The sequence below is a fragment of the Trifolium pratense genome, linkage group LG4, assembly GCF_020283565.1.
Source record: "Trifolium pratense cultivar HEN17-A07 linkage group LG4, ARS_RC_1.1, whole genome shotgun sequence".
NCBI lineage: Eukaryota > Viridiplantae > Streptophyta > Magnoliopsida > Fabales > Fabaceae > Trifolium > Trifolium pratense.
The window spans coordinates 20,611,932-20,638,996 of record NC_060062.1 but is presented as its reverse complement, the minus strand read 5'-3'; the positions used below and the strand labels follow the sequence as shown (position 1 = coordinate 20,638,996).

The window sequence follows — 27,065 nt, the reverse complement described above, 5'->3', positions numbered from 1 at the left end:
TATACTTTTTAATTTATTTTTTTAAGCATCCCTTCTAATGTTTTATTGTTTAATAATTTATAGATGTCTTAAAATGTGTACTCCCTCCGGTCCTTTTTATAAGGAACACTTAGGGCAAAAAATTTGGTCCTTTTTATAAGAAACTTTGACCAATTTTCAAATGTTTTAATGTTCAATTTCACTTATGCCCTTATTATTATGAGAGAGAATTTAAAAATAAGTAAGTTAGTTGAATAAAGAGTAATTAAATAAGGGTATACATGGAATAAATTTAAATTTATAAGAGTATTAAATGAAAATAACTATGTTAAATGTGCTTCATTGGTCTGTGTGATTTTTTCAAAGTGTTCCTTATAAAAAGGACCGGAGGGAGTAATTTATTTTGTCGAAGTATTCAAGTATATTTTTTTGGAGAAAAAAGTACTCCAATTTTTATTTAAAATAGAGTTCGTGCATAAAAATTCATGTTTGATCAATCTTTTGTTAAAAAAATTTAAATTTTTGTTAGAGAGATGCATATAATATTATAAACATAAATACAAAAACTAATTAAAAAGTATGAAGTTTACACATTTGACATAAAATATATTTCATAATATATTTTTAAAATTTATTTAATAAACATGTTAATGGTCCACCTTTTGACTACTTTTGAGATATCCATACTAGACAGACTCTCAATATGATATGTCTTTTTTTTAGTAATTTCTTTTGCATATTCAATTTATATTTGTAGCGGCCCGCCCCAATTTTTCGGGCTAGCTCCGCCACTGGGTCAAAGAGCATCCATCTATAGAATTTTCCCTTAAATATACCTAAAAATTCATACTTTTTCTTCTCAAAAAAGAAATTAATATTTACCGTACTATTTTATTTTTCTACCAAAGGAAATTCATAATTTTTTTCTTCCTAAAAAAGAAATTAATAATTACCGTACTATTTTATTTTTCTATCAAAGGAAATTCATAATTTTTAAAAAATCTATTAGCGATCCCCCACCCCCTGACAAGGTATAGATTAAAACGCAGCGTTTCTTGTAACTTTCCCGTGAATAGACAGACAACAACGGCAAGTGAATGAATTATACAAAAAAACTTTCCCGAAGAAATGGTGCGACTGCGTTATCATCATCAATCATTATATAATTGAATGAAAAATGATTTGATTGATAGAATAACACACTATCCATTTGATCTTCTACGCTACGCTACAGTGACGATCATGGAGAACCCTCAGTATCCAAACAACAACCCTCCTTCTCCTCCTTCACCCTATCAACACCAACGCGACGTTTCCATTCCCAAACCACAATCGCATCATTCCGATAATAATGATCCAACCACCGCTGAGTTACGTGCTCTCGATTGTAATCTCGCTTCTCTCTGCGAACATGTTCAAATTGAAGGTTTCAATTCCGGTTCATTTTCCGATATCGTTGTTAATGCAATGGGTTCTACTTATCATCTTCATCGTCTCATCCTCTCCCGCAGTTCATATTTCAGGTCAGTCAATACAGTTACTATTCTTCTTTCATTTTCTCACTATAATTCCTAAATAATTGGTTCTAATTCGGTTTAATTCATCATCAACTTTACCACTCTTGCATTTCCCTCATTAATTTAATCGGTATTTTTACACTCATGAGTGTAATTTTGGTCAAATTTGAGGGGAATTTTTAAACTAGGGTAAAAGATCATGGCTGATAGGTTTCTGTAGTGGCTCTAAGAGCATGAAGAAAGACTACATTTGATTACTAGTGTTCGATATTACTCTTTATTCCACAATAACCGTCGCATTTATTTATTTATTTCACACAAATTAAGAAATGTAGTAGTCATCATTGTATGAATTAGAATGAACCCTGTCCCCGCGAGCTTATCTTAGTTGGTAGGGACATCGCATCATACATGCAGGAGCCGGGGTTTGAAAAATTATTATATAAATTACTTTATTTGATGCATGTGATTCAGGAACATGCTTCATGGTCCATGGAAAGAAGCCAGTGCTGCTATTGTGACCCTGCTAATTGATGATAGCAATGTTAATGATGAAGCTATTGCAATTGCTTTGGCATATCTATATGGAAACCACCCTAAACTTAATGATAATAATGCATTTCGTGTTCTTGCTGCCGCTTCCTTTCTCGACCTTCAGGTATGTTGTTGTTTACATTGATGACTTGAAACTGACAAAAATGTGAAGTTATTTTTTATGTTGTAGAGTTGTGATCACTAATATGTTTTATTCGTTTAGTGTGATTTTCAGATTTTGCACTTATAACTTGATTTTCAGATTTTATAATGTTTTTTATTTGGTGTATCAATACATCTGTGTAGGATTTATGTGCTATATGTACAGATTTCATCATATCTGAGCTGTGGACTTCAAACTTCTTGGCTTATCAGGTTCAAAAATCCAGAGTCTTGCTTGTATAGCCTTATTTGTGAAATTTAAATTATACTGTATAAATATTTTGGTCACTTATTGGTCGTGTGTGATTACAAGCTAGGTGTTTGCGGAGAACCAAGATTACGGCATTCATGGGGAGCGTGTTAGAACTGCTTGTTGGGGCTACCTTTGTCAAAGTGGGGGCATGGAATTGAGAGAGGTAATGGAGGAAACAAAGTGCATGCTTGCATATGGTGGTTTTGGTTCTTGATTATGTGTTTCTTTTCAATACAAAGATTATATTGTGCAACATTTGCTTGTTGCAGGTGCTTCCTAAACTTTCATCTCATACGTTACATGCATTACTAACCTCTAATGATCTGTGGATATCCTGTGAAGAGAAGCGGTAAGTGGCTCATAGGCCTTTATTTGGGTTTTTTGGTTAACAGAATGAATTTTGCAATCTGAATAACACTTTTCTAATGCTTCATGAAAAGGTTTGAATTGGCTTTTCTCACATTCCTGGCAAAAAGTGCTCACTGCAAGAATGAACATCCTGCACATGGAATTCCTGATTCTGAGTCTGCAACTGGCATTCATTCTGATTCTGATAACACCAAGGGTAAAGGTATCATTGATAGCTGCACAAACGAGAGGTTGGAAACTGACTTGGGGAAAATGAGTCTTAAAAGTGATCTAAAGGACCCTAGCATGCCTAATCTTTTAGTTGAGCTTGCAAACTCAGCATTAGACTTCAACAATGGCGTTTCTGATTCTAATCAACGGGTTCAACTTGCTTCATATGCCAGTTCACCAAACTTGAATCCAAGATATCCTTGTGACATGGAAGGGACTTCATTGGGTAATTCATTGTCTGATACAGATGGGGCGAGAACATCTTGTTATGTTGAGGTGCCTCTTGGTGCTGGAACAATTACTGGAATGGGTATTGAAGGGCCATCTGAGGGAGGATCTTGCTACCATTCGGATAACAACAATAGGTTGGTCAGGGATCAATCAAGACATTGTTTTTCATCGAGTTCTTCTAATGGGCCCACATCCAGTGACTGGGGAAGATATGGAACACCTTTGCTTTCGTGGGGTGGCCATGTTGGCAGAAGACAGGTCAAAGCTCATCCCAGAGGAAACTATGTAGATGAAGACGATGTATTTCTTAATATATTTGAAGGGGGCTCACTTTTATATTGCAATATGTCATTTGATGCACTTTTAAATGTCAGAAAGCAGCTTGAAGAAATAGGATTCCCGTGCAAAGCTGTAAATGATGGTCTGTGGCTGCAGGTTGGACGGACATTAATTTGACTTTTGAAATTAGTTTTGTATTTGGCATCTTAAAAAAAAATGCTTATAAATTTAAAAATGCTTACTATTTTTTTTGTGAATTGTTCTTGACATTATTTTGGTGTTTCAACTTTTTACTTTTTCAGATGCTTCTTAGTCAGAGGGTACAAGAGATTGCTGCTGATACATGCAGAGTTTGTTCACTTATGACTATGTCTTGTACTTGCCAAAAGCAGTTTGCATTTTTACACGGATCTACTACCACTGGATCTTACATGCAAGAACATAATCATAACAATATGCCTGGGGGTGGAGGAAATATATATGTTGCTGAATCTTCGACAGGAGAAAGAAATGGCTCTTTTAGACCTGTACGAGTACATGTTAGAGGTGCTATTGATGGGCTTGCCGGGATTGGCCGTGGAACAACATTTGTTCCTGCAGCGGCTTCTCCTCCTACACGATTTGTCTTTTCTCGTGTACCATTTGGCGTTGGCAACAGAAACTACCCTCAATCTGCCGCCAATGATGATTCAGAGGCCCGTGCTGATCACAATGGAGACCTGTCTGGAGATGGATTGACAGCTTTAGTTGGGCTAAGCCAGGGAGGGAATTATGGAACAAATGTAAATACAGAACTAACACAAAGGGGACATGAAATGGGCATGCAAAGTACTGCTGGTGGTGCAAGTTCTGGTGGCATTCCCGTACAGATGTTAGAGACACCAGAACACACCGTTGGTATAGAATGGGAGAATGACAACAGTTCTTCTATATCATTGGATTTGAAAACACCTCTGAGCCATTTCCCCCCTTTTCGCTTTGGGTAGGTCAACCACTTTGCTACTATTAATAATTGTTAAAGTAATATGGTATATATTGATGATAGTTGTCTTGTGGGCCGGTTTTATTCCCCAACTCACACATTCACCACACTTCAAGCTTGATGTGGGTCAATTAGATTTGGTAATCCTCCTTAGTTGCAATGTTAGTATTCACAATATTGGTATCTTTAATATTCAAAGATCAAACTTCTTTTCATTCCATTTCTATTTTTCTTTTATGACCAATGCTATTGCTTGAATGCATGGAACACAAATCTTACAATTTAGGTGGTATTCGTCTTGCAATTTCTGTTACCATTTCTTGTGTTTCTGTTTCAGTTGTTTAATCAATTAACTTATATATACGTTTTTCTTGCTTTATATTTCTTTATAAGCTTCATCAGTTTATTTAAAGGTTACGGAAATTTCTGTTGATTTTGCAGTGTAAGTTTTGAGGAAGTGCACAGGCTTGGTGATGGCCAGGTCAAGCATTCGCCAGAAGTTTTCTATGCTGGTTCTTTATGGAAGGTAACATGGATATCAATTACTCATTATATTCATCTAAGATGATCTTGAGTATCTTGGTTTGAAAAGATTTTATATTTTTGAATCTTCAGGTCAGTATTCAGGCTTTTAATGATGAAGACCCCCAGGGACGGCGTACCCTTGGTAATGTTTTATTATGTCAAAATTCTCATCTTTGGGATGTGAATGAATATCATTAGTAGTGGCAGTAGTAAATAGATTTTTTTTTTGTCTATCTGGCTACTTATTTTTAATGCTAATGCAGGGTTGTTTCTTCACCGTCGGAAGGCAGAGATAACTGATGTACACAGGAAGGTTAGAAGGACTGCTTTTCGTATATTTAAATAATTTGGGCCCAAGATAGTTGGAAGTTATATTTATATTTCAAGTTTAGTTTATTTTAGTATTAGTAAAATAGTAACGACCTTACTACCACATAAAGGACATTCTTATCCTTCTTATAAATAATTTTAATAATAATTGATTACATGGCCTGACATGTATACTGGCTAGCTGATTGCTAATGACTTTCACTGTAAATCTTAAATTAGATGTCCTTACATTATGGTATATCATTGAAATTTACTATCAGGTACATATGTATGTTGACTCGCGTGAAAAGGTCACTGCACGGTATCAGGTAATAACCGTAATGAATTACTGCTTCAATAATTTGGATGTTTCATAATATTCTATCATTTTGGTTAATGACTCTGGTTGCTCTGCCTTGCACATTCAGTTGACTTGCCCATCCAAGAGGGAAATGTTGGTGTTTGGAAGCTTTAAACAAACGGGCACTCTTCTACCCAAAGCTCCTAAAGGATGGGGTTGGCGAACTGCTCTGCTATTTGATGAACTTGCTGATCTTCTCCAAAATGGTGCCCTAAGGGTTATTGCTGTAGTGCAGCTTGTTTGAATTAAACAGGTAAAATATCAAGTTCATTGCATGCCATAGCTGAAAATATAAACCTTAGCAACACACTCACTATTCACTACCATACTATTTATTATTGATTAAAATTTATGTACGGCCATTAAAAAATGAGATCTACAATAACTGGATCAGAGAAACAAAAGAAAAAAAAGATATGTTTGGATCACTCTCTCCGCTAGCATTGGAAGTTTCCTATCAACTTCCTATTGGATAGGAGCCACTCCCTATCCCTCATAAATTTCAGCGGTAATAAATGGTGTTGTGCAGAGACCGGTTATTATTAATAATATTTTGCCGTTTCAAAAAATAAATAAATAAATAAATGGTGTTGCTTTTTTTTGGATAAACCTCAAAGAATTGGTGTTCCTCGACGTGTAAATGCCAATGATTTATGAAAGAATAGTAACTACTCCGTATTATTTTGTTTCTGAAAGATACAATTTCTTTATTTTGCCCAATCTTGTAGGAGATGAACGGTGGTTAAGGCCTTCATTGTACAGTATAAGAATTGTGAAGCTGCATACATTATTTTGTGAACTATATGTGATCTGTATACTACACACAGTGTAGACCATTTTGCTTTGCGGCCCCTTTCATATACCTGTAAGATCGGATGCACAATATTAGAAGTTAATTATTTTTAATATTTTTGTTTTGAGATTAACTACGTCTACTGTGACCCGCGATGATGCATGCAATTTCTAAGATTACATGTTTAATCGTAATTTTGCTGTGTTTATTTTGGAACTGACTTGTTTACGTTTTTATCAACGTGGATAGATTAGTTTTCAAATTTTCATGATATTCTTCCAAGAAAAGTGTGTTTGTGTGTATTTTTGAGAAGTGTGTAAAGTGTTGAACATAAAAAGTAAGAGATGAACATATACATATTCTCTCTGTCAATTGATGTTCAAATACACAATTGTTCGTCCAAAATGGGTTATTTGGACCTGAAGTGAACGACCGTAGTAGTTGTTTGTGAATTGATTAATATGTAAATCACTTTGTAGTTGTTTGTCGAATTGATTAATATGTAAATCACTTTACTAAATTGTTATCATCAAGCTCAACATTACACAAGTAACCGCCCTTTCCATTGCTATAAAGGGTCGAAGAAGACACTCAACCATATGCTAAATCTAGATTTGAAAAGGATACTCACCAGAAAGATCTATACAAATACTCATGCCAATATATCCTAATAACCAAAAAGGGCGCACCACACCTAAGGCAATATATGCCCGTAATCAAGGAAAGTAATAAGGGAGCTCTCAATAATAATGTATTAAAACTATAATTAACCTATGACCCATTTATAAAAAGTATTCATCTCATTCATTAATAAATTTTACAGAAATGCCAGTTTGCTCCCCAAAAAAAAAAATCAGCACTTGGTGTGTGCACCATTCTCTCAACCGTATATTTAAACCATTGGATATATCAAAGAGACGAGAGAAAATAAAAAATTGGAAAGAGTATCATCAGCGACCTTAGCCTCTCAACAATATATAGTACTCTCTTGTTGGACTCATGACAATTTGCGAGTGTCGTTTCCATTTTTTACACTAAAAAAAATGGATGTTTTCTCTTCCCACCCCCCTTGAATCTTTTATCCCCCTTGAATTTTCAATTTTGTCCTTAAAAACAAATTTCGATTTCTAAAAACCGAAATTTACTCTGAATTTGCACTAGAAAAAATTCGGTTTATGCAAACCGAATTTTCTGCAAGGGCAAAATTGGAATATTGAGGGATATAAAAGATCCATGAGAGGTGGGAAGAGAAAACATCAAAAAAAATGTACCAAGAAATATATTTATATTGCTGGAAGATATCTCACAATAGATATAGATATTGGGGGTGGTTTATGGCTCGGGCTACATTATCAATCTTAAAAATATTTTGTACTCTCTTGAGGGACTCACCAAATATGATCCATTCTACACGCGAATGAATTGTCTTCGATGACGATCACACCGTAGAGAATAAAGTGTCTATTATTATCTTTCATTTTATTTAACTTTTAATCAATAAATTACATAAAAATGGAGAGTTGAGATTTCATGTGAAAAAAATTTATGCTGGACACAGTTTCTATCACTCAGAAAAATTTCACCACAAACATAAAACATTAGTTGAATTTTTAGGTTTATTGAATAATCGATGTATCTTATCTATATTATAGATAAAATATATCAGTTATTTAATAAATCTAAAAAGTAATATTATTTTTTTGGTACAAATAAATTCTTTCTTATTAAAGGACCAAAATGTGGCTTCAAATTTAGTTCAAATTTGATTCTTGTACGTCTTCAATGGTCAAACCCAAGTAGTGTTCACTCTTACAAGTTACAAGTACAACCAACCGTCCATATGTATATGACGAAACCAAAAGCGTAATCAGAAACTGTAAGCGGAACTGAGCTTAAGCAACGGTAACAGTACACAATCATATATAGCATCACAGCACCAACTGGATTCGTTTAAATTTCACTTCTCAATCACCCTTTCATCTTCTTCCAGGTATCTACTTCTTCTTCAAATCGCTATCTAGGGTTTTCTTTTGCCAATTTTCCCAATTCTTCTTTAATGGACGCTTCATTTTCCATAATACCTCAATGGCTATCATAACAACTCTCACCGGAAAACGCCCTCACCGCTGGCTCTACGGTAATCACAACCATCAATCCCCCAATTCTTCACGATTCAAAAGACAGAAACTTTCAACCATGTCCAACAACACACCATCACCATTTTCCTCCACCAATGCCACTCTTTCCAGAATTTCCCGTTACCCTGAAACTAAACCACCTTTGCGTAGAGAGGTTCACGCTCCATGTAGCAGACCGCGCAAATTTGATTTGTCGATTAATTCGAAATCAGAATCGTCGAATTTGATGGTTAGTGGCATTAGCAGTGCGTTAATAGAAAAATACCAGCAGACGAAATATTCTGCATTAGCTACAATTGAGTTACGGGCAAAGGGAAAAGAAAAAGATAATTATAAGGAAGTTGTTTCGGAAGATTCAAGTGTTGAACATGAATTGCGCTATGCGGCGAAAGACTGCAAGCTGAAGGAGAGTGATTTGGTTCATTTGGATAATGAGGTTGGTGTTCAGAAACAGTCAACTTCATCTGTGGTTTCTGAGTTGAGTGGTGGTAAATTGAATGAGTTTGATGCTGCAAAGATGGTGGGTACTTTGTCTTTGAGTCCAGAGAATGATCTTTCGGGTGTTCGTGCTTACAAGAAGTTGCTTGAGGCTGTTGATAAGAGATCGGATACGATTGGTAGATTGAAATTCGAAATTCAGCTTAATGAGAAGCGCAGATCCGCATTTGATTTGTTGCGCCCAAAGAAGGAATTAGTAGAGGTAAAAACTTATTAACTTGCCCACACACATAGATACTGCATATATGTATATGTATGTGTCTGTGTATAAGAAGCATTATAAATGTTAGTGTAACTGACAAAGATTTGCTGTGGCTTTCAGGAAGTGCCGTGGGAACCTTTTGTTCCTCTTACAAAAGAGGAAAAAGTTGAGGTTGCACGAGCCTTTTCTGCCGACCGGTATGCTTTGAAAATTTGGTGTTATTTAGGAAAGTTTAAGCTGTACCTTATCTGATTGAGGGTTTATTTATACAGGAAGAAGGTCTTGGTTGCTCATGAGAAATCCAATATTGAAATATCCGGCGAAAAGTTTCAGTGTCTTAGGCCAAGTGGATGGTTAAACGATGAGGTGATGTGCTGATCTTGTTTGCTTATTGTTTGTTTAACTTTCGTTGAATTTCTGTGGTAGAATTTTTTGGGGTATTTAATGATATCATGACTTGAAATTGTTGCACTGCGAAACTCAGTAATCCTGTGCTTTAATTTTACAGGTGATAAATTTGTACCTCGAGTTGTTGAAAGAGAGGGAGAGAAGAGACCCGCAGAAGTATTTGAACTGTCATTTTTTCAATACCTTTTTCTATAAGAAGGTAGTGTCTTCTGATTACCCTTATAAATGGGCAGTGCTTTCATTTTTTTTATGTAAAGTAACATATTGTTGGTAAATATTTCTTGAAAATATGCCTTAAAATGTTTTGCAATGAAAATTGAAATTATTTCCTTAGAAAGGTACTACTTATCATGATTATTTACTATAGATTTTTGTCAAAAGAAATAATTTCTACATTCAGATAGCTTATCCTTTCAGAAGTGGGAGCTGGTTACTTTACTCCTTGTGAAGCTTTTGTTTCTGTTGACTTTTGTTTTGAACAGGATATTCTTATATTGTTAATTGACTGATGTTCCCAAATTCACTATATATACAAAGTACACATACTTGCATATATATATATATATGAAATGTTAGACTTTGTGCCCTTTACTTTCTCTGAACTTATTTTTCTCTTGCAAGGCATCGAAATGAAGGGGAGACTTAGTCCACTGCTTCATGAAGTTCTCACTAGTCTATAATTGTATTTGTATATGCTATATAGTACAAAAATAACTAGAAGCGAAGTATTTTTTTTTTGACCAAGAGAAAATAAAGGAAACACCATGCATGTTATGTGCTTTATCAATATTTTCTCTGTGATTTAGTCATGTTGTCCTGTCATTGAAGTTTGTAATTTTGAATGTTTTGCCAATAAGCCAGTTAATAAGTGGCAAGAACGGTTATGATTACAAATCTGTGAGGAGATGGACTACTCAAAAGAAATTGGGATACGGCCTACATGAATGTGATAAAGTAATTATTCTGAACACATTTTCAATTTTGTTTTTCTTATGACCAATTAACTTGTGCTAATTTTTTACCTGATTTCTTGCCAATTTCGTACCCAGATATTTGTACCTATTCATCAGCAGATCCATTGGTGCTTAGCTGTTATCAATAAGAAGGAAAAGAAACTCCAGTACCTTGATTCACTGAAAGGAATTGATACCCAAGTGCTGGGAGTGCTGGTAATTATTTTTGGTCTTGTAATTTACTCCCTCGGTCCATATTAAGTGTCATGTTCAGAAGTCAGAACATGTGCTTGTCTGTCTTGTCATTTTAGAGTACCAAATGACCAATGAAGCATTAATTACATATTTCCACTAATATCCCAATTTATTGTGTCTCGGTCAATCTAACTACAATACTATCTACTTGCTTAATAAGGATATTTAGTCAATGAAACTTATTTTATTATAGAAATTAGTACAATTGATGATTTTTTTAAGAAGTGTTCACAACCTTAAACGACTAATATGAGACATTGAGAGTAACTGTAAATTTCATATTTCAATCTGCAAGGCATTTCGGTTTTAATCATCAATATTTTCCATGACAAGTCACTTCATTTTAAATCTTATGTTTTCATTTTTTGCACCGTTGGGTGACTTTTAGGTAGAGTAATGGGGTTAAAACAGTCTGTTTTATCTCCTTTACTATCTCCAATACATTTTGATTTATGTCTGGTTAGAATAGTGGATTAATGGTTATTCTTTAGGGTTTAGGGTTTAGGGTTCTATCATAAATCACGGTTAGCTTCCTCATCCACCTAGCTCAACTGACAATGCTAAAATTGCTAGTCTGGGCCTTCACCCGGGTTCGAACCCGGGACCTTGCAGTTGTGTCTATGATTTTGGTGCTTGGTACTTCGTCTATAGACACAAAAAAATAAAATGAATAACAATAATGGGTAATGGTTATTCTTTTGAATTTCAAAAGAACCAAATCAAACCTGGGTTTATACAAGATATTGTTGCAGAAAATGTTGATCTGACACCGGTAACAATGAGAGTAATTTCTGGCAGCCAACTGAGAAACAGTATAAATAGAAGAAAAAAATTGAATTAGAAAGCAAATTGAAGTGAATGAGAAATAGGTAAAATTAAGCAAAGAATTTGTACTGAAATCAACTTAAAATAAATGTAAATCTAATTAACAGATAAATCAAGAAAGAATTATGGAATATGAGAACCACCTAATTAGGAAATAAATTACTTATGATTGTTTCTTGAACTTCTGTGTAAGAAAGTTCACTGTAACTGTAGTATTTGAATTTGAACATTTGACACTTACATGATTCACTTGGACACTTCTTGTAATTGTATATGGAATTTACTACTGTTTTGGATAACATGATGTTGAATTACTTGTGGCATGAAAAATGTGCTTTGTTTTTACTTTTACCACTGTTTTTAATTGCTCTTTGGTTTTCACATTTTTCACAAACCAAACAAAATATGATTTGCTTTGGACCATTTGGTCCAGGTCTTTGTGTATCAATTAGAGCCTAAGTGTGCCTCTGAAGGTTGTCACCTGATATTTCCTACCGGACTTAGGGTCCGTTTGGATTGGCTTATTTTTTAGCTTATGCGAAACCGTTTATGCAAATTAATAAGCTTTTATTTTTCAAGGTAGTTTATGAGAAAACAACTTATAAATATACAATTTTTGTTAGTGAAAACTTATGAATTAACATAAAAGTATATTTAATTGCATAAACTATTTCCATAAGCTCAAAATAAGCCAAATCCAAACGGTCCCTTAATTAGATCGGAAACTCATGAAAGATATATATGAATTTTTTTGCTGTTGCAGTATGTAATGTTTATTTTTAATGTTTTCCAGGCAAGATATTTTGTAGATGAAGTCAAGGACAAGACTGGAGAAGATATTGACATTAGTTGTTGGGAAAAAGAATTTGTTGAAGATCTTCCTGAACAAAAGAATGGGTTTGTAATTTAATCTTTTGTGAATCACTTTATAAGATTATTATTTATTTGGTTAATTTTCCTGATCTTTAAAATGGATAAAAAACTTCAGACATAAAAATCAAGCAGGCATATATTTCCATTCCCCACAAGTTTTATCATATCAACTCAAAATGCTTCCCATATATATTCTTCAAATAAATTTAATATTTTAATCCCTCAAATATTTGCTATTGTGCGGATTTGGTCCCCACTTTCTTTAGCCATTTGGATCCTCAAAGTTTTCCCCTTGTTCCCTCTATTTTGATGTGGAACCCTCTAATGCCAACAAAGTAAATTTGATGTGGAAAATTATAAAAAATAAAAAATAAAAAAATAAAAAACTAAGCTCCCTTTTGTGACAAGATGTGAAGCAATGGTATGTCCATGGGAATGGGGGTTAGGGTTTACAAGAAGATGAAAAATAGGGAAGAAAGGAGCAATGTGCAGATAATGTAAAAGACAGGGATTTCTTATTTACATGCCATGTAACAATTGCCTTGGTGAAATAGAGGGCTCCATGTCAGAATAAAATTTCTTAGTATTTAGCCGTGGTATTAGTATTTAGTAATTGTTATTGTTACTATTAGTGCATACAATTTTTTATCACCAGAACTTTGATTGTAGGCCAATTGTTCAAGAGAATTTTTCTCCAAGAGCAATTGGTTATTATCAGAAACCAATGCTTGTGGCTCTGAACAGTGTTTACAGAAGTTTGCCAGTGAATGCTTTTCTAATGTAATTTTATACTTGAGCAGGTATGATTGTGGGATGTATATGGTCAAATATACTGATTTTTATAGCAGAAACTTGAGGCTGTGTTTCAACCAGGTAAACAGAGCTTTCCATTAATATGAAGAGAATCATGCCTTTGTTTTATGTTTATATGTTTATTTTATACATTAGAAATATTTTCCTTTTTGTCAAGTCATGAGTTTGGTAAGCCACTCACATAAGGAACGCTTTCTAGTCAATATAGATTTTATTGCCAATAACCTTTGATGGGCAGCAAATTATTTTTTTCCTGTACATCGTGTGACCAAACTTTAACACAAATTTCCTTGCTGGAACGTTTTAACAAGATCCGCGGACTCAAATTTTATGCCTCGTCCAATTGCTTAAGAAGCTTCATATTTATGACTAGTTTTTAATATGGTTTCAGAATTGAATTTTCCTTTTCACAATTTCATTTGTAGAGTCATATGCCTTACTTCCGGCTTAAAACGGCTAAGGAAATCTTGAGATTGAAAGCTGACTAAGCAAGGGAAGAACACATGCGAATTTGGGGAAATATAACATTATTGTTAAATTAACAGGGAATATTTTGGTGGAGGATCCTTCGCTTATGTCGCTAACTTGACAATAACCATTCAAGAAGAGTTCTGGCATTTGTTGTATTGATTGGACTACCTATACATATCCCGATTCACAGGTATAACAAGTTGGTAGTGTAGAATGCAGTAGATTCATAGGTTGTACATGTTACACAGATGTGAATGCAGTAGATTCATGAGGCATTCATTTTGAAGTTGAGCTGTTAAATTATGTATCAATAAATGTGCTTGCTTGCTTTTTTTGGTATCCACCACATTTCTACTGGAGGTTGTAGTTGTTTCCTGTCTGAGCTCATGTTAAGCAAATTGAGAGCAATGTAACATTGACAATTCCTTTAATACTTTGGTCAATTATGCCGTGCTCTGAATCTATTTTGCAGCTCCTTATACTTTATCTATCTATCTATGTTTTGAATTACTACTTTTAGGAAATTTGCTTATGTTGTGTATTTGGAAATTTCTTCAACTTTGATTGAATTTTAGCGCATTAATTAGTTGGGTCATGCTAACCGGTGCCCCCGGGGCACTGGTTAAGGAAACCAAAATTAGAAAGTTTTGAAAAGAAAATAACACTTTTTAAACTTTCGAGAAGTTGACTGCACAAATTTCAATGCCAAATTACTATTTTTGCATCCTTAACTAGTGTCTCGGGGGCACTGTTTAGCATTTTCCTAATTAGTTTTATATGCCCAACACATATTTAACATGTGACCGCAAAGGCACACAACCTAGTTGTAACCGGAAAAAGGGTGCACTTATCATAAAATGGGATAAAGATAATAATGCAATCAAAATTTGACAAATACCAAAAGGCTTGCCCATAATGAGTAAGTATGTGTTTGGTTTTGCAGTGACTTGAGTTTGGGAGAATTGAGTTTGACTGTAGCTTGCATTACATGGTCCTTAAGGAGAAATGACAAATACCAACAAGACATTGAAAATGCATATTGAAAATGCATATAAAGTTGAGGAAAATATGGCCTATTATATATCTTAATGTCTAAGCTTAATTCAAAATAGGCCTAATATTAGATACTAATCAAGCTAATTATAAGTTTATAACCGTGCTTGTTAGCTAATTTTCATAAAGCAAGTTGATTATGAATAAACTGATATACACAGAAAAATATAATAATAATAATAATAAATTTAAAAGTGATATTCTACCAAAAAAAAATAATTTAAAAGTGATATATATGATATTATTTTCAATTTTTGTGATAAAATTAGTCATTAAAAATATAGTTTTTTTATTAATTTCATACTTCCCACCTAAATGTTTTAATTTTTTTTTTGAAAATATAGATTTTTTTTAAAAAAATTATACATTACTTCCTGCGTTCCTTTTTATCAAATTAACAAATTGTATTTTTGCATCTTTAACTTCCTATTATACCCTCATTTTAATCCACCAATAGATTTCCTTTTTTTTTTCACACACTTTGTCTTTTCTATAAATTTAATATATTATGTTAAAAAAAATTAATATGCAACAAATATTTTATTTTTAAAAAAAAAAACTTTAGTTTTCCGAATATATAGCATTAATTAGTTTTATTGAAAAAGATAAGAGTAATTGACAAATAATATGATATAATTAACAAATCGTACTCTTGAAATACCAAAATGACAGTTAAATAGGAACGTTAAATCTAACGTCAAAAAACACTTAAATTGAAACGATGTAATACTATTATAGTGTAAAATAATTTTTTTTTACAAATATTATAAAATAGTAAAATAGTCTAATACTATTAAAATATCATCCAAATTGAATAAGTGAAAAATTTAAATTCCGTCCTACATATGAGTTTTTTTTTGTTTACCGTCCTACATATGAGTTAGGAATAGGATTTATACTAAACGATTAACATTATACGGAGTATATGTACCAAATAAAAAACATTATAAGTATTTTTTTTTCTTCAACGAATCTATTCGGAGTATAAAAAAAAATCTATACGGAGTATTTTTTATTTGTTTTTGTTGTACATTACATTTTTTTGTACATAGAGTATGTTTTTAGAAACAAAAAAGTATCGGCTATGTAAAATAATTTTACACTATCAACTAATAATAATCATGTATTCCGTCACATCGCCCCACTTCAGTTCATTTTTTCATATAACATGAAAGATTTTTGATTTTTTATTAAATGATCATATAAAATTATTTTTTCACTGTCAGTGTATATTCATTAAATTTTTTTTTTTTTTATTGGTTGATTACTTATTGGAGTATTTATCTAAAAATTACGTCCATTTCCAGAGTCATTCGCAATATATCGACGCATACTTCCCTTTCTCTTTGCTGTTGCTGTTGCTTCTCTCTAATCTTCTCTTTCTTTCTTCCATCATCATCGTTTTCTTCACTCACAAGCACACAACAAAATACTATTACAAACGAAAACAGATATTCCAAGCAACGCTTACTTTCCCCATCGTTTCGTGGTTTTACTTTTTACTTTTCAAAAACCACTTTCAGATCTGAAATTCACAATTCATCATCATTTCACACCATCGCCGATCTTCAATTCTCTATTCCATCCTTCAATTCTTCATTCTTCCACCACTCTACTTCAATTCAATTCCACTTTTCGCTCAATTTTCGATTCTACTCATTTTCATGTTCTTCTTCGGATTCCAATTCTCCCCTCATCGTGAGTATCATATCATTTTCATTCTTTTTCGTTATTTCATTTTTTGTTGTTTATATTATTAATTCTTATTATTGTATTTTGTGTGAAAGCGTGTGTAAACAGATCTTGAAAATTGGCGCCCCAACGACGGTCGCAGCGCCACATGGGCGGCCAGATGCATCAGAGCAATGCTGCCGCGGCTGCTCTGTATGACCATGCCGGCACCGCTGTACCTTTACACGGTGCAGCTCCAGGGACTGCTACTGATGCCGGCGATGCCGTTATGGCTCGTTGGTTGCAATCCGCCGGCTTACAGCATCTGGCCTCTCCATTGGCTTCCACTGCAATTGATCAACGGCTTCTCCCCAACCTTCTCATGCAGGTATTCCAACCGTCTCTTCCATTCATAATAACAACAACTCGTTTTGAAGAATTGTCAAATTGTTCACTTGAAGTTCTGTTTGAGATATTGGGATAGTTGATGAGATGATTACTTAGGTACCCGTACCTTCATTGTAGAAGTTTTAATTTTTATGCTAAAGTGATTATTGTATGAATGCCTTGTATTGTGTTTGTTGGATAAAGGATGCTAGTTTTGTGTGTATTGTAATGCATTTAATATTTAGGATGAGTTTGCCTAATTTGAAACCTTGCAACGATCTGAAGTTTAAGCAGTCCTGTATGTTGAGGGATACAAATGTGTATTCTAGTGTATGGTAAATAAGAAGCTTTCGTTGAATGTGGTATTAGTTTGGTGGAACATGCCAAATGTTGTTTATTTTTCCCAGTAATTGTTTATGATATGATGGTAGTTACTAGTTAATGACTTAGATGAACATGATATTGTCGTAGGGTTATGGAGCACAGTCCGCGGAAGAAAAACAGAGGCTTTTTAAGTTAATGAGAAGTCTCAATTTTAATGGAGAATCTGGTTCAGAACCATATACGCCAACTTCTCAAACTTTAGGTGGAGCTGCTGTATCTGATGGGTTTTATTCTCCAGACTTTAGGGGGGATTTTGGAGCTGGTCTTTTGGATCTTCATGCTATGGATGATACGGAGCTTTTGTCTGAGGTATGGTCACTATATGGTGATTGGCCTGTTTGTTCAAATAAAGCAGTACTGTGGTTCAATTTCTTTTTTCATTTTATATAAATATCATGCACTACATATACAATTTCCTTCTGTATATCACAGGAGATTTCTCCTAGTATCATCAATAGTTGTCACAGAAAGTTTACCAATTTTTTTATAGCATCTCGTGCAACCGTGTCTGTATTTTTTTGGGGGGGTTGGTGATAATGTGCCAGCTATTTAGACAATATTTTCAGTTATATAAGCCACTATTTAAACAATAATCTTGGTTTGAATGACTGGACCTTTAACATACAGCAGTTCTGCTTCAAACTTTCAATCTGTTGTCTTTTCATTGTGCATGATTAATCTTATCCATCCCTTATGTTGCTTCTTTTTCCTTAACTTCCTTGCATAAATTTGTTCAAGTATCTTTGTTTCATTTGTCTCTTATCTATTTACTCTTTTCAGCAAGTTATCTCAGAACCCTTTGAGCCATCACCCTTTATTCCCGGAGGTACCAGAGAATTTGAAGACGACTTCAACTCAGTCAGCTTCAAGCAGGGAGGAGGAGAAGCAATCGCTGATGCATCACATTTTTTACCTGTGAATGAAAAAGAGAATAATACAAGAGAAAATAATGTTGCTAAGATAAAAGTTGTGGTATGTTGATGTTTTATTTATATAAGTATAGCCTACAATAAATTCATATTTTGATGTCAAAACTTGTAGTAGAAAGATATAATTTTGCAGCACTATTGTACATATACTTGGTTTTTGAATTATATACCACCACGCCACCTTTTCTTTCCCAAACTAGAACAAGAATTGCAATAAAACAATCATCATTTGGAAAATAAAAAGAATTGAGTGCATTATTGATTCCTACATTTTTAATGCACTGAAGCATTTTAACCTTGTTGTTCCTTGATTAACACACACTTTGAGATTCATTAGCATTTTGGGAGTATATATAATTACTCCAAGAAAAAAATTATTTATTTTCTCTTAATGCATTTTTTAGGTACGCAAAAGACCTTTAAATAAAAAGGAGCTTGCTAAGAAGGAGGACGATATTGTAACTGTATATGACAATGCATATTTGACCGTTCATGAACCTAAAGTGAAGGTTTGTTGATGTTGCAGTCGAGCACTATGTTTACCATTTATTTATAACGATATTAATTCAATGGTCGAATTACCTATGACTCAATATTGGGTTCTATTTTATTTTGCAATTCTTATAATTTTTTTTGCTTTTCAAATATCAAATATCTAATTATTTGTCTTATGATGAAAAGGTTGATTTGACAGCTTATGTGGAGAAGCATGAGTTTTGTTTTGATGCTGTTATTGATGAGAATGTTACCAATGATGAAGTAAGGCAGATCCTTTAAAAAATTCAATTTTTAACCTTCTTTCTTTTGTAGTCATGATTTAGTTTGTCTGTTGTTCTTTATAGAAGTGATTGTTTGCCTCTCTTTATCGTTGTTGCTAATCTAAGGTATGCTTGCTTTGCAATAATAGGTATATCGAGTTACGGTAGAACCTATTATTCCTACAATTTTCGAGAGGACCAAAGCTACCTGTTTTGCTTATGGTCAGACAGGTGAGAAGATCAAAGCTACCTGTTTTGTTTATATTATACTTGGTACTAAATGATAAGCATCACCCAGTTATACACTCCAAACCTTTTAACCTTACAAAATTCTCTATGTTTTCATTTTTTAATTTATTTTTACTGGTTGTGTATATATTTAAGTAGTTGAGAGGATTACGGATACTGTTAATGGCTGAAGCTGAACAAATTGGTAGAGCCCAACTGAAGAAATAAATGATATAGATTAAGCTCTTGACATTTTCTTACATGTTTAGTGTTGTTCCTGGGTATTTTGTGAAATATGGGCTATGCATCATTTAAACATTTCAAAATTATCATAACATATTCATTTTATAGTGACTGGCTAGAATTTGGAGATTAATAATGGCCTTGGACTATACATAGTTATTTCCAGTGGTAGATGCAGTCATACAAGTCATTGAAATTAAAGGTTGAATACAAATCAAACTGTTTTAGTCTGGACATACTGCCCCTTCAGTGTAGTAAAATTTATTGGCGCCACATTAAGTTGTCCATTCATGGTCCATCGCTGCTGCTATATCCTTGTATACCCAGCCATCACCTGTATTCATTACTGTGATGCTAATAGTGTTTGACTTTCAGGAAGTGGCAAAACATTCACAATGCAACCATTACCACTCAGAGCTGCAAATGACCTTGTTAGACAGTTGCACCGGCCTGTTTACCGAAATCAGAAATTTAAATTGTGGCTTAGCTACTTTGAGATATACGGTGGAAAACTGTTTGATCTTCTTGGTGACAGGAAGTAGGTATTTCTTTCCTATATAATATAGCCTGTTGTGTGCGTGACATTGTATATTAGTTTAAATCCATGAGTTTGGTGTTACAATTTTATACGTCCTTCAGGCACTAAGTTTTCATTTGGCTAATATCTTTCGTATTTTTTATCTGGGCCATAACTGGAAGTTTGGGTTTTTAATGTTTGCATCAATCAGAGTGAGAAATTCATACAAGAGTGTTACACTCAGTTAACTTTAAATGACCCATGGACAGGCCACCAATACATTCCTCTGAATTTCTCAAGCAGTCTAACTTCATCCTTTATCTAGATGATTTTTATGGGTTCTTATGATTTTTACACATCCATCTGTCCAAATTATCATCCATTTACAGTGCTTACCAAGTGTGCATTAATCTGCATATTGTATTTGGCAATAGATTGTTGAGTGGGTTATGTTACTTTGAATAGGAAACTCTTGATGAGAGAAGACGGACGACAGCAAGTTTGTATTGTTGGACTGCAAGAATTTGAAGTTTCTGATGTACAGATTGTCAAAGAATTCATTGAAAAGGGGAATGCAGCAAGAAGTACAGGATCCACTGGTGCGAATGAGGAGTCCTCCAGGTCACATGCTATCTTACAATTGGTTGTAAAGAGGCACAATGAGGTAATAAAAGAGACCAGGCGAAATAATGATGGAAATGAGACAAAAAGTGGGAAGGTTGTGGGGAAGATTTCTTTCATTGATCTTGCTGGAAGTGAAAGAGGTGCTGACACTACCGACAATGACCGTCAGACAAGGTACTTTTTCATTTGTATCATCTGCTCTGCAGAAACTAACTGCTATGCATGTTAAGAGTTTTATTGATAACCTTATTGTACCAATTCCTTTAGGGTTGCTTTTAACATACTAGCACAATATTATGTTTGGTCGTTATTGTAATTGGAAATATACATCATTTTAGTTAACAAAGGTAAATGAAACAAGGATATTTGTTCTGGTTTGTTGTGCTAAATGGTTGAATTTTTAACTTGCATGCTTTTTTCTGTAGCTACTGTATTTTTTTGCAGTATTTTGAGCATGTCATAAAATTGAAATTTTAATTATCTATATTTGCATCTTAGCTTTTTGTCGTAGCTTTTGGTTATGATTTTTGTTGTACTTCGAAGTCGAAATTAGATTTAACGTAATAAACCGAGGGATACTTCGTTGAACACATTATTTGTTGTCTAAGTTTTAGAATGATATTTTCATATAGCTGCTGTGAACATGGTTCGATTAATCAATGCTTGCTAGAGTTCCTTCCATCCCTTTCCTGTGGCAATTTTCTTGTCCAGATCACAAACCTTATCATATAGTAAAATTCACTTTCTTGCTACTTTGTGTATAATTATTATAGGATTGAAGGAGCTGAAATCAACAAGAGTCTTTTGGCTTTGAAGGAGTGCATTCGAGCTTTGGACAACGACCAGATCCATATTCCTTTTCGCGGAAGTAAACTTACAGAAGTGCTTCGCGACTCTTTTGTTGGAAATTCAAAGACAGTCATGATCTCTTGTATATCTCCAAATGCGGGATCCTGTGAACACACACTTAATACCTTGAGATATGCTGATCGGTATGTGTTACCTTATTCTGAGATTGACATTATGTTCATAACTGGGTGTCCCTTTCTCTGTTCACATGCATGCTTGTAGACTAGTTCCAGTGCCCGTGCTAACGCACGGGAAACACCGTCTTGTAGTAATTTCGTACAATAAATATACGTATTGTCAAAATGTTATAGTAAATAAATATATCATTCAATATAGAACTCGTCGGGCAATTAAGATTTCAGTATCCGTGAAATTTGCCTTAATATTACACAATTCAAAAAGATATGCATTATTTCTATGTAAAACCAAAATATAATGCATAATTGTTTTCGCCCTTCAAAGAAGAAATGATATTAATTGTTTTCATCATAATGTGAACAGAGTTAAGAGTCTGTCCAAAAGTGGCAATCCTAGAAAGGACCAGGCCCCAAATCCAGTACCACAGTCAGATAAAGATGTTTTATCCACATCATCCCTTCCAGATAGTACTTATGCCGAGGATTTTTATGATCAACGCCAAGAGGTGAAAACAGTGGATATGGGCAGGAAAGTAAATGAGAAGGAAAAATCATTGTACAGCTCTGGTGCTGATGTTGACAAGCAGCCATCGAGTTTTTCTTCTTCCAGTTTTTTATACAACGGACGAGAGGAGAAAGGTTTGCCTTCTGTCTCAATGGACAGGCACAGGTTTGAAGTGAAGAATTCGACTAGTCAAAGGATTAACCCTTATTCCCAAAATGATACAGACGATAAAGTGCAAAAGGTGTCTCCTCCACGCAGAAAAGGGGCCAAGGAGGAGAGGTCTGAAAGGTCTTTGAATTGGTCAAAAAGGGATCCCAATGGTTATGATCATTTCACCACTAGTTCCAAGCAAAGCACAGGGAATTATAACACAGTTGCCACTGGATCCAGGCAGCCTGAAACAGAATCCTCACCTGATGTGAATATCAGCGCCGTTCTTGAGGTTTGGAAAAATATTTAGAACTGCTCTTTATACCTGTTTTCAGTTGAATGTAAAACTCTTTTGCAGTATCAACTAAACTTCTTTGTAATGCATCTGCAGGAGGAAGAAGCATTAATTGCTGCTCATAGGAAAGAAATTGAGGACACAATGGAGATTGTCCGTGAAGTGAGTTATTACAAGTTTTTCTTTAGCATCAAATTAACGAACTATATAATTTAGTTTCTATTTACATTTCTCTGCAACAAATAAAGTAAAATCAATAATGTATAAAAAAAAGTAAAATCAATAAAATATTTTTATGATTAGAAATAAATACAGACAATATTTTCATAAAATCAAACAGCTACAATATTGTCAACAAAAAAAAACAGATAAAAACTTTCAACTGCATCTATTGACTATGTAGCTTTTGAGTTTTGATATAACTGCTTGCTCAGATTCTACTTAAGTTTAGTGAGATGATGATATAAATATAAAACTTCCTACTTATAGACTGGTTTGGTGTTCATCTTGTATTGCTTTTTGTTTTCAGGAAATGAAACTATTAGCAGAAGTGGACCAGCCAGGAAGTCTTATTGACAACTATGTAACCCAGTTAAGTTCTGTGCTTGCGCGTAAAGCAGCTAGTCTTGCAAGTCTCCAGGCTCGCCTTACAAGATTCCAACATCGACTAAAAGAACAGGAGATACTAAGCAGAAAAAGAGTACCCCGTTGAGTGATTTGGTTTCTCTTTTTCAATGTTGATGATGTGTATGTAATTCTTTTCTCTTGTGGTTGTTAGCAGTATAGTTTGAAGGCTTTTGTTCATTTTACTCAACAAATCTTGTGGGATATTCAAATTAAATTTACTCAAATGTATATTCGTTCTTTGTGTAATATGTCACATTACCTTCATGTCATTGCAAAATGGATTTAGTTATATAGCATTGTTAGCATCAAATATTATTTATACTATTATCTATACTTTTAATTGACATTATTAAAAAGCCTAACTTTCATAAATACTCCATTCAATTTATTTTTTATCATCCCATTCATGTGGTTATTATATAGGGTTTGCTACTCTTTCAGTAGCTATTGCATTGAATCAATTAAAATTTGGAGGATAATAGAGTAAACCAACCAAGGTTTTATTTTGAGATGAGTAACAGTTGCTGCTACAGGTAATTGCCTACTAAGATGGGAATGTTTTTCAATATTCTACACTTGGGAAATCTTTTGATCATAGCGAGAATTTTATATCAATCAATGTATAAATATATCGGTTAACTCAATGATCCAATGTAGGCGGATTCTAGCGTGGGTTAGCATGGCATGTCTCTCACCAGTGAGAGAGTGACTCTTACCGGGTATGAGAGGTTTCTTAGATTTTTTTTTTTTATTTTTAGTAATTAGTAATTATTAATATACACATAATAATAATTAAGAAAAATACTTTTCCAACTAACAAAGCAAATCAAATGAACAAAGCAGCCATCTGTGAAAACAATTGGTTTGGGTCGATCGAGAAGGAGAGCAAAGTGAAGACAACAGGATGTAGATCAAGAAGGTTCTCAGGAAAACAAAAGATCTGGAAAACTAAAGAGAGAATGAATATGAAGATAATACTTTTGAATGAATATTATCTATTTTCTAAATAGATAATACTAATATGCTAAGAGAGAATGAATATGAAAATCTAATTATTTAATCTGAAAATTAATAAAATAAATCACGATATAGAGTTTAAAGGACCGTTCATGGTGATGATTATCAATCACTCGTAGTCGTAGATCTTGTCCAACTCTTCCATTTCTTTCATAAGTTGGTTATTTCTCCTTTGATTCCTTCCGTTTTAACATGTAGATCTTGTCATCTCTCTACTCTGTACCTATGAATTTGTTTGCATTTTGGATGTATTTTATTTTCAGTGCCAAACACCATAATTTAAATGTTGGGACGCCTCCTTCAGAGGTTGTACCCTCATAGATTGCTCAAGGAAAATGAATACTAGATCCTTGCTCTCCATCATGAGATCTCTCCATTGGTATACTTCTTTTTGCATTTGTCAAAGAAAGAGACAGAGATGAAGAGATGAACACTATTTTTTATTTGTCAAAAATTTACGACAGTAAAGTCAAATTCCAAAAAATAATTATTAACTTACCAATACACTGTAGTAACAATTTTCCAGTAATTCATCCACAGCGTTCATTGTTTTTTTAACAGATCTAATGGTGGAAAAGTACTTTTCACTGGTGAGAGACATGTCATGCTAACCCACGCTAAAATCCGCCAATGTATAACAACAATTCTAATGCCGCTAATTACGTACTTTACAGCGTCATTGGTTACTATAACCACCATCAAACACTTCTTACACATGACACGTGGTGATTAAGATCAGACAGAGACCATTTGGCAGCGTCTTTATTGGATCTTTGTGGGAACAAGATTCACTCTTAGTTTAATCAATAATGTTTTTTTGCGTAAAAAATAAATCAATGATGTTATTTAAGCACATTCTAGCCACCCTTCAACGTAGTTAACCCATTTTCTTTCCATTTTTTTCTTCTTCTAACTTTATTAATTTTATTTTTCGATAATTATAAAGACATTTTTATAATACAAATACGAGTTTATTTCATTAACCACTAAAATATGTTACTCTCTGTAAATAAGAATGAGTTCACTCAGACTATTTTTTTAAAAAAAAATCAGTATTCGGCCTAAGGACCGACTAGTTTGAGAGGACCAATCTTACCATCCATTTGTAGGGGGGGCAGTTTAAAGTCGGAGTATTTGTTACTTTGTATAGACTAACCCACCGAAATTAACACGAAAATTGAACTTAAAACCTTAAGAGAAGCAAAGTTCAAGGTCCCGATCCAAGTCCAACCCAAGTGGGTTAGTTCACTCAGACTATTAAAAATTGTATTTTACTCGTAGTTCATCTGTTTGAAAATGATTCTAGCAATATTTTTTGAATGAATAGTAGTATCATTTAAATTAATTTTACAATGTAATATTAATTGTTCCTTGGGAGCTTCTAGGGTGAAGTCACAAAAGTAACTTCTTTGATGAAGTTTGGTCAACTGTCCAATAGAATGTTAGCTGATTCCACATCAGCATTAGTGTATAATAAAGGTCTATGATAAGTCTTTTAATGAAAATTTTACTTATTGCATATTAGTCCTTCTTTTGATTAAAATTATTGTAATAATTAAAACTTATTTTATTTAGATTTAAATCATATCACTAATATTCAACTCTTAATTTATTTTTTAAAGTCTAAATTCTCTCATTATCTTTGTTCTCCATTCTTCATGTGTTCATCCTTCACCACTCAAATCCTCCATTTTCATTCAACAACAACCTTAACTTAACATTAAATTTTCTAGAAATTACTACCTGTGTTCTACATCTCCGCTTTTCCCCAAATGCGGATTGATGCTCAAACGCCATTTTTTTTTTTAATATGCAAATTTTATTGAATAAAACCCAGAAGAACAAGAAGTGCTCGATGTGTTACAGGTACAGGAACATCGATATAAGTACAACAGAAATTCCTATAAGGCAGCAATAAAATAGCAAAAGAAAAGCAACGAATACATATGAAGGGGTACACAGCAGAAAACGCAGAACACACTGAAGCATGAGTACCCAATAGCTAGGGAGGCACACCCCTTCACAAAACTCAAACGCCATTTAAACCCATTCCTTTGATGTGTGAATAATTGCAAAAGCAAATCCCGAATCTGTAGCCCCAAACGCGAGTGAACTCATAGCTATTTAGTTTCAAGTTTGACGGTCTCAAACACGTTATCCTTCTGCAGCCGTGAAAAGTAAAAAATATCTTATGTTTAGATTTGTCATCCAAGTGTAACTAAAAAAAATTTGTCATCCAAAATCGATTCTAGAGATTCAAAATCTAATTGAAGTGATAATTTTGAGCTTCTGCGTTTACTGGAATTGAAGCAGGTACCGCGGGTCTGAAACGGGTCGGAGTGACCCGGCTGAAGGTTGAAGATGATGATTAATTTAATATATTGAAGTTACGTTTATAAATATTACTTGATGCAATTGCAATCATAACATATTCCTATGTCGTAGTGGTTGGCAATGTTTTCTGTCTCACAACATGTCATCGGTTCGACTCCTGCCGTAAACTTTTTGTGAATTATATATTATTTTTTTTAACAGCTAAAAATACAGCGAAAAAATAAATGACAAATGCGGCACAAGCAAAATTAGAACAGGAAACCTTTCCTTATTAATTAAAGACAATTAACAACTTGGCTATTTATAATTCTTGTTTAAGTTATGCACTCCATACATATATATTTCTGTTTAATTGTTTTGTAATCATATTGAAATTAAATATTTTTTTTGGTTACATCATATGAAAATTAATTGATT

General features: G+C 33.7%; 3 protein-coding genes across 3 annotated transcripts; all 3 read left to right on the top strand.

Annotated features, from left to right (window-relative positions):
* The first annotated feature begins 967 nt into the window (after window positions 1-967).
* LOC123882109 lies at window positions 968-6,637 on the top strand. Its single transcript, XM_045930906.1, has 13 exons — window positions 968-1,502; window positions 1,971-2,154; window positions 2,337-2,405; window positions 2,510-2,608; window positions 2,715-2,794; window positions 2,886-3,690; window positions 3,837-4,516; window positions 4,958-5,042; window positions 5,132-5,183; window positions 5,305-5,354; window positions 5,632-5,679; window positions 5,779-5,964; window positions 6,440-6,637. Exons 1-12 carry the CDS (start codon window positions 1,150-1,152, stop codon window positions 5,953-5,955), a joined length of 2,682 nt encoding a protein of 893 aa, XP_045786862.1. The 5' UTR covers window positions 968-1,149; the 3' UTR covers window positions 5,956-5,964; window positions 6,440-6,637.
* A 1,615-nt stretch (window positions 6,638-8,252) lies between these two features.
* On the top strand, window positions 8,253-14,426 carry LOC123882108 (ubiquitin-like-specific protease ESD4). Its single transcript, XM_045930905.1, has 9 exons — window positions 8,253-9,342; window positions 9,463-9,539; window positions 9,615-9,708; window positions 9,851-9,949; window positions 10,612-10,704; window positions 10,800-10,919; window positions 12,577-12,680; window positions 13,457-13,529; window positions 13,895-14,426. The coding sequence occupies exons 1-9, from the start codon at window positions 8,590-8,592 to the stop codon at window positions 13,955-13,957; spliced, it is 1,476 nt and encodes a 491-aa protein (XP_045786861.1). The 5' UTR covers window positions 8,253-8,589; the 3' UTR covers window positions 13,958-14,426.
* A 1,817-nt stretch (window positions 14,427-16,243) lies between these two features.
* On the top strand, window positions 16,244-23,590 carry LOC123882107 (kinesin-like protein KIN-13A). The gene is made up of 13 exons (XM_045930904.1): window positions 16,244-16,691; window positions 16,781-17,052; window positions 17,523-17,744; window positions 18,216-18,407; window positions 18,769-18,873; window positions 19,046-19,123; window positions 19,272-19,353; window positions 19,969-20,131; window positions 20,576-20,908; window positions 21,508-21,726; window positions 22,085-22,667; window positions 22,767-22,832; window positions 23,200-23,590. Exons 2-13 carry the CDS (start codon window positions 16,834-16,836, stop codon window positions 23,380-23,382), a joined length of 2,445 nt encoding a protein of 814 aa, XP_045786860.1. The 5' UTR covers window positions 16,244-16,691; window positions 16,781-16,833; the 3' UTR covers window positions 23,383-23,590.
* The last annotated feature ends 3,475 nt before the right edge of the window (window positions 23,591-27,065 follow it).